Consider the following 15,776-nt stretch of genomic DNA (forward strand, 5'->3'; position numbering starts at 1 on the left):
TCATTTACTGAATTCTAAATAAATGCAGAAAGAAAATCATTGTACTTACTGGTAAACCTTGTGTGATTGGAGTATCAATGCTGAAAGTAAGAACTCTAGCTCTAAACCTTGTGCATGTTTTTATAGGTGCTTTCTGATCACAAAAAATACACCCCACGCTATAGAAACAGAAATTAAGAACAAAAGTCAGCATAACTTGTCAAAAACAGACTGTAATGAGATTAAACAAGTTCTGTACGTTTATGGATTTTGCTTTCAAAAATGTTTATTTTATATATTATGTTGAACTGTGACTCTATTCAGTAAGACATGAATGAACATACTAAAATTTGAATAATTATAATGTGCTCAATTGGCACAGCCTAAAAGTTACATTTGACAGTCAGAATGAATGTTCTGGTGTGTTTTAAGACAGAAGAGGTGACTTCCAAATGAATAAAGCTTTGAATCGAATCCTCCCAGTCCTGTGGTGGTGAGCTTGGAGGCTGGGAGTTCGCTGATGATTGCACAATGTTCAGCACCATTCACGGCTCCTCAGATACTGAAGTAGTTTATATCCAAATGCAGCAGGAACTGGAAAATATCCAGGCTTGGGCTGACAAGTTGCAAGTAACATTCGCGAAACAGGAGTGTCAGGCAATGACCATCTCCAACAAGAGAGAATCTAACCATCGCCCCCTGATGTTCAATGGCGTTACCATCACTGAATCCTCCACTATCAACAGCCTGGGGGTTACAACTGACCAGAAGCTGAATTGGACTAGCCATATATATATATATATATATATATATACTGTGGTATAAGAGCAGGTCAGAGGCTTAGGAATAGTGCGACGAGTAACTCACCTCCTGACTCCCCAAAGCCTGTCCACCATCTATAAGGCACAAGTCAGGAGTGTGATGGAATACTCCTCACTTGCCTGGATGAGTGCGGCTCCAATATCACTCAAGAAGCCTGATACCATCCAGGACGAAGCAGCTTACTTGATTGGCACCACATCCACAAACATTCAATCCTTCCACCACCGACGCACAGCAGCAGCAGTGTTTACCATCTACAAGATGCACTGCAGGAATTCACCAAGGCTCCTGGTACAGCACCTTCCAATCTCATGACCACTATCATCTAGAAGGACAAAGTCAGCAGATAGATGGGAAAACCACCACCTAGAAGTTCCCCTACAAGTCACTCACTATCCTGACTTGGAAATATATCGCCATTCCTTTACCGTCGTTGGGTCAAAATCCTGGGACTCCCTTCCTAACAGCACTTTTGGCACACCGTATGGACTGCAGCAATTCAAGAAGGCAGCTCACCACCACCCTTCTCAAGCGCAACTGGGGATGGGCAATAAATGTTGGCCCAGCCAGCAAAGGCCACATCCCATGAATGAATTTTAAAAAAGAGAGTCCGGAATTGGGATAGCTCCGGAGGGATTTCCCAGGGGCAGCTTGGGAAATGGATTGGTTTTCTTTAGAACTGAGGTGGGCAGCCAATTTGCATACTTAAGGCCCCAATTAGGGATGATTTTCTGGCACTGCTGGCATTTTGCCTCCAGCTCAATGGACATGGCCCTATTTTAGCAAGCTGGAGGCCATTGGTGTGGAGACTAAATATCCTAAAGAGGGGCCCGCCATGGTAAAAAGCCACACCCACAGATCAAACACTTCTAGAGGAGGTGTTTCCCCTTCTTTCCTGAAGGGCCTAATGACAAGCTTGGAACTGAATTAGGAAGATTGTTCTGCTGGTCTTGTTCCTGGCAAGTGCAAGCTTAGGACCCCCATTTGGGCCTCCAGGAAAATGCGCCCCATTGTGTTTTAAAAAGGGAAGCTACTCTTTTTGAAAGAAGTCAAAGCATGTTACAAATAAGTATTAAATCAGAGATTATTATACAAAATTACAGAATTTTACCGGACTCAAACCACCGTGCCTGTGCAATGCCATTCCACCTATCCGAAGTTTACCTTTACCTCACCGCTGTCTCTAAATTGTTAGACTTTCTCCCAGCATCCAATATGGGATAAGCAGAAATTTCCTCGAATTAAATATCGGGAAGACAAAAATCATTGTTGGGTTGAATTTAATGGCTGCGCAGTGGCCCTCATCACCAGCCAGAAAGCTGGTGGCAACCCCACCATGGCCATTTCTGGGATTACATGGTTACCAGGCGGTTACCCGCCTGCCGTTCAGGTTCTTGAGCTTTGAAGGCGAAGATTGCACCTCCAAGAGCTGCCAGCCAATCAGATGGAGAGGCCTGGACCAGCATAAGAACATAAAAGATAGAAGCAGGAGTAGGCCATTCAGCCCCTCAATCCTGCCCCACATTCAATAAGACCATGGCTGACCTGCCCCAGGAATCAACTCCTCTTTCATGCCAGCTCCTCATAACCCTCAACTCCCCGATATTTCAAAAATCTATCTACCTCTTCTTTAAATGCTTTCAGTGATCTAGCCTCCACAACTCTCTGGGGTAGAGAATTTCAGACATTCACTACCCTGTGAGAGAAGAAATTAATTCAAACCTCAGTTTTAAATGAGTGTCCCCTTATTCTGTAACCATGTCCCCTAGTTCAAGATTCCCCCACTGGTGGAAACGTCTTCTCAACATCTACCCTGTCAAGCCCCCTCAGAATCTTCTACATTTTAATAAGACCACCCTTCATTCTTCTAAACTCCAATGAATAAAGGTCTAACCTGTTTAGCTGCTCTTCATTAGTCAACCCCTTCAACCCAGGAATCAGCCTAGTGAATCGCTTTTGAACTGCCCCATTGCCAGTATATCCTTTCTTAAATACGGGAACTAAAACTGCACACAGTACTCCAGGTATGGCCTCACCAACACCCTGTACAGTTGTAACAAGACTTCCCAAGTTTTAAACTCCAACCCCCTGGTTCTACAGGCCAAAATTCCATTTGCCTTCTTAATTACTTGCTACACTTGCATGGTAACCTTTTGTGTTTCATGCACATGAACACCCAGATCCCTCTGTGCTGTACTTTTTTGGAGTATCTTTTCACTTAAGTAATAGTCTGCCTTCTGATTCTTCTTACCAAAGTGCATGACCTCACACTTTCCTACATTAAACTCCTTCTGCCAAGTTTTCACCCACTCACTCAATCTATCTATAATCCCCTTGCAGATATCCCCAGTCAGCAATGGAGACCCGAGAAGGTGGTGAGTGGGTTGAGCTCACCGGGGCCAGTCAAGCAAGCCTCAGCGAGAGGGGGTGAAGTTGTTGTTAAGGGCAGAGGGGAGAGCTTTTCCAGCAGGGGCATCCCTTGCTGGTAGGAGGGTCCTGCATGGAATACAGGGTGCCGTGTTCAGTAGGGCACCCCCACCCCACCCCCACAACTGAACTCAAGAACGTAGGAAGGCCACCAGGGTATACCTGGCAGCCGGCCAATGTGGCAACCCCCTCCACCCGAACCACTGCTGGTAGAATATAGGTTGCACTGGCATGAGGCCCTTAAGTAGCCGTTAACCAGACTGTTCGCAATTTTGGTGTCATATCTGACCTCAAAATGAACTTCCAGCCACATATCCAATCACTAAGAGTAACAATGCCCAACCCCTCTTCTGCCTCAGCACAAGTATTGTTGAAACCCACATCCATGCCGTTGTTAGCTCTAGGCTTTATTATCCCAACACACTCCAAGCAGGCGTCTCACATTCTAACCTGCATTAACGAAGTCATCCAAAACTCTGCTACCCATGTCTTACTTGCAACATGTCTTGTTCCCCCAATACCCTCACGCACACCAATGGTGGCTGTGCCTTCAGCTGCATAGAAGCTAAAAGTTCTGGATTTCCCCCCTAAACCTCTCCACCTCTCTATCTCTTTCTCCTTCTTTAATTTTTTCCTTAAAACCTAACATTGACTAAACATTTGGCCATCTGCCAGAATATTTCCTTATGTGGTTTGTCCAATTTTGTTTGATAATGCTCGTGAAGTGCATTGGGATATTTTATGTTAAAGGCGCTATACAAATACAAACTGTTGCTGTTGTCATTCCTCTGCCCTTTCTCCACAATCGCCTGATTAATTATTTTTCAATTATTTATTCACTCCCATTTTAAAAGCATTTCTAACAATAGGCTAGCAATTATGACAATGCAGCTGCATTCCAAAACCAATGCACGAGCAATGCACTGCATTTCCATGAACACAGGATTTCTTGCACCAAATTTTACAAAGCAGCCCCAAAGGCACCTGTGCAGCTATAGTATAGCAGGTCCATGTTTAAAATTCTATTACACTGGTAGCTCCATTTCTCATTTTCGCCCTAAAGGTACAAACAAGCTAGTAATCATCAACTAATGGTCGTGATGTCTAGTTGAACTGAGCCTTCATTTTATGCATCTGGAAATGTCTGTTTGTTGGACTTTACTTGTGTGACAACTTGGGGCACATCTTTATGATAAGTTTGTGTTTCTATTGATGAACTTAAATTGATAATATTGGAAAAGTTTTGCATTCTACCTTTTGAATATATCGGGCAACTTTCTACAATCGAGGGCACTGTGATCTCTCAGCAAAATGTTACATTCATAGCTTTGTAACACTAAATACACAAGAGATTTTGATTAAATTAATATCTGATTCTATAGGAACATGATATCTGATTCTATAGGAATAGTGCAATGAGTAACCCACCACCCGACTCCCCAAAGCCTGTCCACCATCTACAAGGCACAAGTCAGGAGTGTGATGGAATACTCCCCGCTTGCCTGGATGGGTACAGCTCCCACAATACTTAAGAAGCTTGGCACCATCCAGGACAAAGCAGCTTGCTTGATTGGCACCACATCCACAAACATTCGCTCCCTCCGTCACCGACACACAGTAGCAGCAATGTGCACCATCTACAAGATGCACTGCAGGAATTCACCAAGGCTCCTTCAACAGCACCTTCCAAACCCATGACCGCTACCATCTAGAAGGACAAGGGCAGCAGATAGATGAGAACACCACCACCTAGAAGTTCCCCTGCAAGTCACTCAGCATCTGACTTGGAAATATATCACCGTTCCTTCACTGTTGCTGGGTAAAATCCTGGAACTCCCTTCCTAACAGTACTGTGGGTGTACCTACACCACATGGACTTCAGCGGTTCAAGAAGGCAGCTCACCACCACACTTCTCAAGGGCAACTAGGGATGGGAAAGAAATGCTGGCTCAGCCAGCGAGGCCCACATCCCATGAATGAATTTTAAAAAATGGAAACATCTTCACGTCTGTTCTATCAAACCCCTTCATAATTTTAAAGACCTCCATAATGTCACCTCTTTCATTGATGCAAAGAACCCCAGCCGGTTCAGCCTTTCCTATTTGCATGCCAAACAGCATAAACAGCAAGTGGTAGGCAGAGCTAAGCAGTCTCGCAACCAATGGATCAGATCTAAGCTCTGCAGTCCTGCCACATCCAGTCGTGAATGGTGATGGACAGTTGAACAACCCACTGGATGAGGAGGCTCCACAAATATCCCCATCCTCAATGATTGTGGGGCTCAGCACATCAGTGCAAAAGATAAGGCTGAAGCATTGGCTACAATCTTCAGTCAGAAGTGCCGAGCGGATGATCCATCTCAGCCTCCTCCAGAGGTCCCCAGCATCACAGATGCCAGTCTTCAGCCAATTCGATTCACTCTACAGGATACCAAGAAATGACTGAAGGGACTGGATAGTGCAAAGGATATGGGGCCTGACAATATTCCAGCAATAGTACTGAAGACTTGTGCTCCAGAACTTGCCACGCCCCTAGCCAAACTATTCCAGTACAGCTACAACACTGGCATCTACCTATGTGGAAAATAGCACAGGTATGTCATGTACACAAAAAGCAGGACAAATCGAATGCAGCCAATTACTGCCCCATCAGTCTACTCTCCATCATCAGTAAAGTAATGGAAGGGGTCATCAACAGTGCTATCAAGCAGCACTTACTTAGCAATAACCTGTTCACTGATGCCCAGTTTGTGTTCAGCCAGGGCTACTCAACTCCTGACTTCATTCCAGCCTTGGTTCAAACATGGGCAAAAGAGCTGAACAACCGAGGTGAGGTAAGAGTGACAGCCATTGACATCAGGATCGCATTTGACCAAGTGTGGCATCAAGGAGCCCTGGCAAAACTGGAGTCAATGGAAATCAGAGGGAAGACTCTCCACTGGTTGGAGTCAAACCTAGCATGAAGGAAGATGGTTGCGGTTGTCGGAGGTCAGTCATCTCAGCTCCAGGACTTCACTGCAGGAATTCCTCAGGGTAGTGTTCTCAACCCAACCATCTTCAGCTGCTTCATCCTTCCTTCCTTCCATCATAAGGACAGAACTGGGGATATTCACTGACAATTGCACAATGTTCAGCACCATTCGTGACTCCTCAGATACTGAAGCAGTCCATGTCCAAATGCAGCAAGACCTGGACAATATCCAGGCATGGCTGACAAGTAACATTTGCACCACACAAGTGCCAGGCAATGACCATCTCCAACAAGAGAGAATCTAATCATCATCACTTGAAGTTCAATGTCATTACCATCATTGAATCTCCCACTATCAACATCCTGGGGATTATGACTGACCAGAAACTGAACTGGACTTGCCAAATAAATACTGTGGATACAAGAGCAAGTCAGAGGCTAAGAATCCTGTGGTGAGTAACTCACCTCCTGATTCACCAAAGCCTGTCCACCATCTACAAGGCACAAGTCAGGAATGTGATGGAATACTCCCCACTTGCCAGGATGAGTGCAGCCTACGCAAGAAGCTTGACACCATTCAGGACAAAGCCTGCTTGACTGTCACCACATCCACAATCATTCATTCCCTCCACCATCAACACACAGTAGCAGCAGTGTGTACCATCTACAAGATGTACTGCAGGAATTTACCAAGGCTCCTGAGACAGCACCTTCCAAACCCACAACAACTGCCATTTAGAAGGACAAAGGCAGCAGATAGATGGGAACACCACCACCTGGAAGTTCTCCTCCAAGTCACTCACCATCCTGACTTGGAAATATATCCCTGTTCCTTCATTGTCGCTGGGTCAAAATCCTGGAACTCCCTTCCTAATAGCGCTGTGGGTGTACCTACTCCACATGGACTGTAGCAGTTCAAGAAGGCAACTCATCACCATCTTCTCAAGGTCACCTGGAGATGGGCAATAAATGCTGGCCCAGCCAGCAAAGCCCACATCCGGCAAATGAAAAAAAAATCCCTCCTCAGTTTTAATTACACCGTCAACTTGGTGTCATCCACAAATTTTGATATTGTACTTCCATGCTGGCTATTTTTTAAAATAATATTTTCTATTATTTTTTTAAGAAAATATTCCAAACTTGTTCCTACCACTGACTTTAAGCTAACTAGTCTACAGTACCCTGGATTTGTTACATCTCCTTTTCTGAATGTAGGAACAACATTTATTGTCCGCTAGCCCTCTGCCATAATTCCATGCTCTATTATACATATATTTAATATATAATATAAATAAAATAAAAATGCATATATATATATATATATAAAAACACACACACATACATACATAAACTTGTGTCTGCTCTCTCTTACTTAGTTTCTTTAAGTAAGGTCATATCCACCATATTAGTCTCTCTGCTAAAAACGGAGGCTAGATAACTTCAATATTTTTGCCATTTCACTGTCAGTACCCGACAGTTTATCTTATGTATTTCTAGTGGCTCTATCCTTATCTTAATTTTCTTTTATGTATCTATGGAATATTTTATTATTTAATACTTTGATCATTTCATTTCATAATTCCACTTTGCCTAATTTTTTTTTTACAACTTCTTTCCTAAGTTCTTTGCATTCCCTTTTCTCATTCTCTCCATTTTTTATGTACTTAGTGTATGCCTTTTTCTTCAGATTCAATTTTATCCTTATCTCTTTATTAGCTCATGGTATCTCATTGTCAGCTGGTTTATTCTTTTGTCTTAGTGGAACATATCCTTAAGTAATTTTTTAAAATATATGTAAATGTATTTTAAGCTGGAAGGAGCTGGTATGTATGTGCTATATGAAAGGAGTTACAAAAAATGACATCCCTAAATGAGGATAACAAAAAAAACAAAAACTTACTTTACTTTTATAATATCCACACCAGTCACAGTGAGAGTGACGTGATCCCCTGCTGCTGCCCAATCGAGTGGCTCATCGTGTAAGGCAATTCCTGGAAATGAGTAAATTTGTAACCCCACAGTCAGCTTTCTTGGTTATGACACAGAATGTAATATCAGTGAAATGTGCATTTAAAATGTTTTTAACTTGGTTGACACTAATCTGAGTCATAATTTCTCAACATGAATGTGCAGTATTGTAACGACCATTACACAGCATCCTACTTATACTGATACAACGTGAGAAAAGCATATCAAATTTGCAAATGTTGCATAATGCCTCCAATTTGTATTTGAAAGTGGTCAAGTTTATTAACAAAATTTAAACTGCTCATGAAACCACTTATTGTTCGTTACTCTGTTTTTCACATTTCACTAGTTCTTACGCAGCATTTCCTGATTGATATTTAAAAAGAATTTTCTGTTATGTTTTTCATCAGGTCACACTGTTTGGCAGCAAGTAACTGCTTACCATCACGTAAAAAAATACCACTGAACGTTTTAATAGCTAATGCCCGTTTATGGAGTTATGGCATAAATGAGTAAACCAAAAGAAAGCTTACCACTTTTAACATGAAGTGAATGTGCACATTACCACACCTGATACCACAAACCTCACACCGTTTATCACTAACCATCGCTAAACCAGCATCAAACCATTTAAAATCAGCACTTCGGCAGTCCAAAACTTTAAAACCTACATAATTAAGAAACTAGCCAAATCTTGGATATAATATTTTTCTTTAGACATTTCCAAACCTTAAATTATTTTGATTTTGGACAATTATGATTTCTCTACTGATACTGGGTCATTTAATTAGAAATCAAAGTGGCCACACAACACCTTCAGTTAATAAACAGTTGAGCTTGCTGAAGAACTGTCTGATGACGACACAACGCATCAAACACAGTGGTGTATAAACAGTTCCGTATTGAATTAAAATAAAACTAACAAAATGTAACCAAAACTGACATATAAGCATCTTTCTGAATAAATCAATTGGCGGTAACTGATACAACGATCTTGCCAAAGCAATGACAGGTCAGAAGAATTTAAGTCTTCTTTCGGTTGTTCTCACCATTTATCCATCTGACGAATAGATTAGCATATTTTTGAAACGCCCAATCATGTCTACGCAGTGAGGTAAACATTTGCAATTTGTAACCATTTCAAACATATTCACCAAGTAATTTTTTTTAACATATCCTTCTTCAAAAGGGAATCAATTTTCATATTATGTAGAAATTAGTTTTCTGGCCTTTCAGCATTTTTGGGGGATATTGAGCTGCTTGCTGTGCAGCTGTATCTTATTTTCTGAAACAAAAACAAAAATTGCTGGAAAAACTCAGCATGTCTGACAGCATCTGTGGAAAGAAAGAGTTAAGGTTTCGAGTCCAGATGACTCTTCTTCAGAACGAAGAATCATCATTTGGACTTGAAACGTTAACTCTTTCTCTCCACAAATGCTGTCAGGTCTGCTGAGTTTTTCCAGCAATTTTTGTTTTTGTTTCAGATTTCCAGCATCTGCAGTATTTTGCTTTTATCTTATTATCTGAAACTTTGTTCTGAGGTAGGCCTGGATGAAAACATTCCAGCACTTTGCTACTTCCTTTGTCACTCAATTTTGTTTATTTTTCACGAAGCGCTAGCACAGATTAAGTTAATATTGACATTAACAGTGCTCAATTAATACTTGTGCAATGCTGTTGGAATACTGAGGAACTTTCAGGGAGGTTTAGTCCTGAAACAGCCAGTGAGAATCAGCTCCAAACATTCAGTTGCAATGCCACACTACTGGCTGCTGCAATAAGGCTGCGGATGAAATGTTAGCACTGCTGTTACCTTGTAACTTATATTTGTCATTATTCACGTGCTCTGCAATAGTGGTGCAAAGGAGGTACCAATAGCATGCACTACGGAACGGTAGAATGCAGCTTTGATCCTGCAAAATACCCCAAACTATTGATGTCAGCAGTGCTGCTGTCAAAGTCAAAGCAAAGGCCAGCCACTTCTGCAGGTGGAGGGAAGAACATTTTCAGACAGTCTCACGTGCTCCAAGAGACTGGCTCAAAAGCAGCACAGGTGTAAACCTAAGAACAGGTCAACTGCAAGAGGTATACAACAACAGGGTGGAGTAGGAATGGAAGAGGTGTGGAAAAAGTTGAGAGAAAATAAACTGAGGTTGGGATACCCTAAATAAAAGTGTAAACCTTGTTCACAGAGAGCAAACTGGCAGGTGACTTTTAAAAAAAAATATTCTAAGGTACAAGTCCTAAATTTGCGAGACAGCTCAGCTAATGTCTGATATCTATGACAGAATCAACAATGTGATATAACTGACATACAAGTACATCAAAATAATGTAATAATGAAAACTGATAACACAAGAGTGTGACATAACTCCAACTAGCTCAGCAGTTTCCCTGATCATCACTTCCCAGAATGGATAGAGAACTAGCAACAACTAAACCCAACTTCTCACCACAAAAGAATACACATCCCAAAACATGATTATCTGCTTCTAACAAAAGTTATTAACATAAAGGACTTGAAATAATAAACTTTCATCAATTTTAAGCTCTAAAACTGTCCATAAAACCAGAAGTTTCTAATACTTCTGACATATTTCATTACTTTGAATCAATGAGCTTTTGTGTGATAACAGTGAGAATAGAAAATGCTCTGGACCAACAGCATTGAAGAAAGCAAAACACACTTCGGTTCATCCATCTCCACAGTCCCTGGTCAAATAAAGGTCGTGTTGAAATGTCAATAAAAGGCATCAGGAATGATGATGACAGTTCTGCATACACAATGGCCAGAATTTCACACTCCCCTGTTGGTGGGTTAAACTGAACGAATGAGATTCTCTCTGGGTTCCAAGCCGCCCCGACCGTGCAATGATTTTATGCTGGGGTGGACAAGGCCACAGATGGAGAGCCCGTCCTTGCTCCAGATGAGGTCCTTAACTGACAAATTATTGGCCACTTAAGGGCCGTTTCCTGCCCAGCCTCAATTTTTAGGCTGATGAGAGGATTTATCTGGCGTGGGGGAAGTCAAAAAATGAATGGGCATAGATCTCAGGCGGAAAGGTGGGGGGGCCTTCATCATCAGAAGGCCATATGACTGTGGGCGCCACCCCTCCCCAATCCGTAAGGTCCAGTGGCCGCTGACCTCCCTCCCCCACACCCGCTCCCGCCCCACCCCCCTTTGCACCCCCTCCCAGGCTTTCCCTACCTTCCCCACCCTGCAAACCCTTAAACTTACCTTGTACCTCAGTTCACATCATAAGCTCAGGCATGTTTGTGCACATCCTCTTCAGTCCACTGCAGCTGTTGTGTCTGCAGGGACTGGAGAGCTGCCGGTTAATCTGATTCGCCGGCAGCTCTCTAAAGCAGGACTTCCTCCTAAATGAGAGGTGTAACTCCTGCCTGCAGCCACTTAAAGTTCATTTGAATGTGAAATGGCTGCGGACACTCAGTCAGCAGGAATGTGTTCCCCACTGGCTCTTCAGATGGCAGGAAAGGAGACACTACCATCTGAAAAAATCAGGTCAATGTGTATTTATTCCACATTAATAAGATAATGATGCAAAATGACAAACCCTAATTGCCTCAAACTCATTTCACCGGTGATGCTAAAAAAAATGATTCTTGGCATTCTTCTTCTATATTTTTCACTTCCAATTACAAAGTACCCTGACGTTTAGTAACTTCCTTTGTAACTGGTTGAGCCGAGATGTCCTCGTGATCTTCAGAATTCAGTGCATGCACCACCTCAGCACCAAGAAACCTAAAAGACACAAACTCCAAAGATAGGGGACCTTCAAGTTTTCAGGGGTCTGCAAATTGAGGGAAAGTGTAGTCAACCATACAGCCAGGAATGGGATGGAGGGAATCCAGCAGAATTTCTGACATATATCAGTGATCTATGCTGATAAGTTCATACGTGTGGATTTCCAATAAAGACAGGATCACAGTTTGGCCATGTGCTACCTCCCTCATGATTGTACAGACTATTGACATTGATTGTCAAGGTTCATGAACTATTGAACATGAACAAGTATTTGAATAACCAGGACTGCTGGCACAGCTACACCTATGAGATCCTGGGGATGAATTTCCATGGGGGATCTCCTGCTTGTCTGCTGTAACTTCGGTGGAAGAGTCTTGGAAACCTGTTAAACAGCATAAACAACATGCACCTCTTGCTTTTAAGGTACAGCTAACAAAAGGGAACATCCAAGCAAACGTTCATCACCTTTGTCTTTAGGGAAATAAAATAGTGAAAATAGATTTGATACAAGGACATATATACCTGCTATATTCACAAAGCTGGTACTGGACCATAGCTGGCTACCACATTTAAGTTAACTACCTATTAGACAATAATAGTGCTAAAAGTCATCAACAGACGATTTGGAGAACTGCCCCACATAATGAGTGAAACAGTGGTAGCGAAAGAAATGGGAACTTTTCTGTTTTTGTCTTAAAAATTATCGTGCATAATTACAAAACCAATAACATTCTTCAACATGATTCAAGTTCTAAATTAAATCAGTTATTACAAATTAAATACATAAATCTGTACCTCTGTGTCAATTTTAAGAATTTGCCTTTCATTTTTAATTTATTTTAAACACTTTACACCTGCCAATAAATATCTTGTTGCATGAGGAAAGCAGCTGTGCTATTATTTTTTTAATTTCGTATGTGGACATTTATTATTCTCATCAAGCCTCGAAAAATGCTAACTATAAAGCTCAGATGTACATAATTTTGGGGACTCAACCAGCTGCTGAATTTGAACAAATAAAATAGTCAGGCCACTGCCTCAGGTCACCATTAATCATTTGAGCATGGAGTTATCTTACATCTGTCAAAATATGTGTAACTATATTCTAATGCAAAATTAAGAGTTTCAATGAAATCATACATCATTTAATTCATAATTTCTTTCTCCCATTAAACTAAAAACTGTAATCTTGTTTTATCTAATTTTGATACTGACTGCACACTGTTAACCCCTATTCAAGAAAAGGGCTGTGATGCCGCCTAACAAGCATTCACAATTTCACCTACCCTTAACAGTGCAAGTTTCATTTGGAGGCATAACCAGCAGTCGATCTCCAGTTTGAACATATCCTGCTTCAATTTTACCAGTAACGCTGAATCCTGACCCTTGATCTGCAAAATGGGAATGATTCAACAAGTTACTGTTGAATAAGTAACTATAGTGACTAAGAATTTAGTCTAGATTTTTCATAGCAAAGAAAGCAGTTTTGCACCTACCATTCCAACAAAAAGCTTCTGGAGCTTTTTAATGTTGTATCATTTAACATAGTTAATCTAGATAATGTGTCCCCCATCCAAACATGGAGGTTCAATGTACCAAACTTATGGAAGCTTCCAGATTCAAGTAATAGAGGGTCACAGAACAGAACAAGGCCCCTGTATTCCTAAATGCATTAAGAGAGGTGCACCAAGACCAAGTTCAATCACTACTGGCTTAGATCTGTGGCAAGATAAAACACTGTCAAATTCAACCTTGCTGCAAAAAGAAATGAAGAACAGCACCAGGCCAGTCGATTCCTCTGCAGCAAAGAGGGAAAATCAGAAACAATGTCATTGCCAATTCTCATTTTGATTTGTGTCAGACATACAGGTTTGACATATAAAAGTCATAGAATTTGAGCAGTTACCATTGGAAAGAACTGTGCTGTGTTTTTGTGCCTGTAAATATACATTCTAATCAATATCTGTTAGACACTTGGAATCCTGCCAAGGTTTAAGGCAGCATGGGATGGAATTCTCTGTATTTATGCAGAAGTAATTGAACTTCAGGAATGTATGCGGTACACTAAAAGTTAGATATTTTGGAAGGTGTTACGGCCTGGATATAATTTTCTTACTTCCTTTTTTTTGTGGCCGTTTCTTGATAACATGACCTGAGAAGTGGACCTGTTCCCAAGCTATAGCGTCAAAAAGCAAGCTCTCTGAAGTTCTTTCCGCATAAATACAATCAGATCTATATCTTATATAAGAGATGTCAAAGTTTAACTGCCTAGAACAGGTCCATTTGCATAATGGTGTTCAGTACTTCTCCATCATTAATAAATATCATGAGGGCTGTCTTAATAACAACATCTCAAGAAATGTGCTTAGTATACTTGAGCTACCCTGTGGGTGACAGGCTGTATAATCAATTTCCCAATAAAGTGCAATTCAAGGTATTCAGTTTACTGAAGATCTACTAACACAGCCTGAAATTAATTCTTAGATGTCAATATCTGAAGTGATGTGCTTAGATTATCTTATAGATCTGGTCATTAACTAAGATCCTAAAAGGCGCATTTTGCCAAATTTGATTCACCTCTCTTCAGGTCTTCTGATTATCAAGGTCCTTAAGAAATTCTATGGCACCCTGATGCAAAAGTTTCCTATTCCACCAGCATAAAACTCTATTTCAAAACTAAAATTCTTTATTTTACTTCCCTCTGCTCAACTATTCACAATGAGTATCAATGACTTAGATGAAGAGACAGTGTGAAATATACCTGAGTTTACTGACAATACAAAGCTAGGTGAGAAAGCAAGCTGAGAGGACACAAAAAGACTGAAAAGTGAGATCAACAGTCAAGTGAGTGGGCAAGAAGGTGGCTGATAATATGTGAGGTGGAGAAATGTGAAGTTATCCACTTTGGTAGGAAGAAAATAAAGCAGACTAGTTAATATGATATGCTGAGGAATTTTTGAGACTTGTACCTGAATCATAGGAAGTTAATGTGCAGGTTCAGTGAGGAATTAATTAGGAGAACAAATGGCATGTTAGTTTTTATTTCAATGGTTTGGGGTATAATTGTAAGGAAGTCTTGTTTCTATCATATACAGCTTTTGTAAGACCACATCTGTGGTATTCTGTGCTCCTCCTTGCCTTACAATGAGTCCAACAAAGGTTCACTGGATTGATTTCTGGGATGAGAAGGCTGTCCCCTGAGGAGAGTTGGAATTGGCCCATACTCTTTGCAGTTTAGAAGAATGAGAGATGATTTCATTGAAATATATAAATTTCTTAGAGGGCTTGATGGAACAGGTGCTGAGAGGCTGTTTCGTCTAGAACTTGGAATCAAAGTAAGGGGTCAGTCATTTAGGACTGAGATAAGGAAATACTTCTTCACTCAAATGCTAATTAAATCTTTGCAATTCTTTATCCCAGAGGGCTATGGATATTCAGCCATAGAGTATATTCAAGATTGAGATCACTAGGTTTTTGTAAATTAAGGGAATCAAGTGTTATGGGAATAGGGTGGAAAAATGGAGTAGAAGTAGAAGAATGGCCTTGATCTTAATGAACATTGCAGGTTTGAGGGGCTGTATGTTCTACTCTTGCTCCTATTTCTAATGTTCCTATTTTCTCTACTGTTCTACCTCATCAACAGTTTTGTAATTACCAACAAATATGGGAAGAGGGTCACAGTTATTGAACTAAGTTTTCTTGCATTGATTGCAAGTCAATTTCACCAGCTCTTTGAGAAACAAGAACAGCTCTTACCAAAATACTAAAAAAATTCCTGCTCACATCAGTGGTGCAGATAATACCGAATGCTCTCCAAGTTACCTACTTAAGTCATGATTTCAAA

At 41.0% G+C, this 15,776-nt stretch overlaps 1 protein-coding gene across 4 annotated transcripts in view; it reads right to left on the minus strand.

Moving 5' to 3' along the window:
- hbs1l (HBS1-like translational GTPase) overlaps positions 1 to 15,776 on the minus strand; it is a 169,485-nt gene that overhangs the window by 7,758 nt on the left and 145,951 nt on the right. For all 4 annotated transcript variants that reach the window (XM_041187494.1, XM_041187497.1, XM_041187495.1 and 1 more), the window contains 3 exons: positions 13,219 to 13,323; positions 8,099 to 8,189; positions 50 to 158 (listed from right to left, as the gene is read on the minus strand). In XM_041187494.1, the coding sequence (XP_041043428.1) occupies positions 50 to 158; positions 8,099 to 8,189; positions 13,219 to 13,323 (305 nt within the window). The remainder of the gene's footprint in view (positions 1 to 49; positions 159 to 8,098; positions 8,190 to 13,218; positions 13,324 to 15,776) is intronic.

The sequence above is a fragment of the Carcharodon carcharias genome, chromosome 5 (assembly GCF_017639515.1).
Source record: "Carcharodon carcharias isolate sCarCar2 chromosome 5, sCarCar2.pri, whole genome shotgun sequence".
Taxonomy (NCBI): Eukaryota; Metazoa; Chordata; class Chondrichthyes; order Lamniformes; family Lamnidae; genus Carcharodon; species Carcharodon carcharias.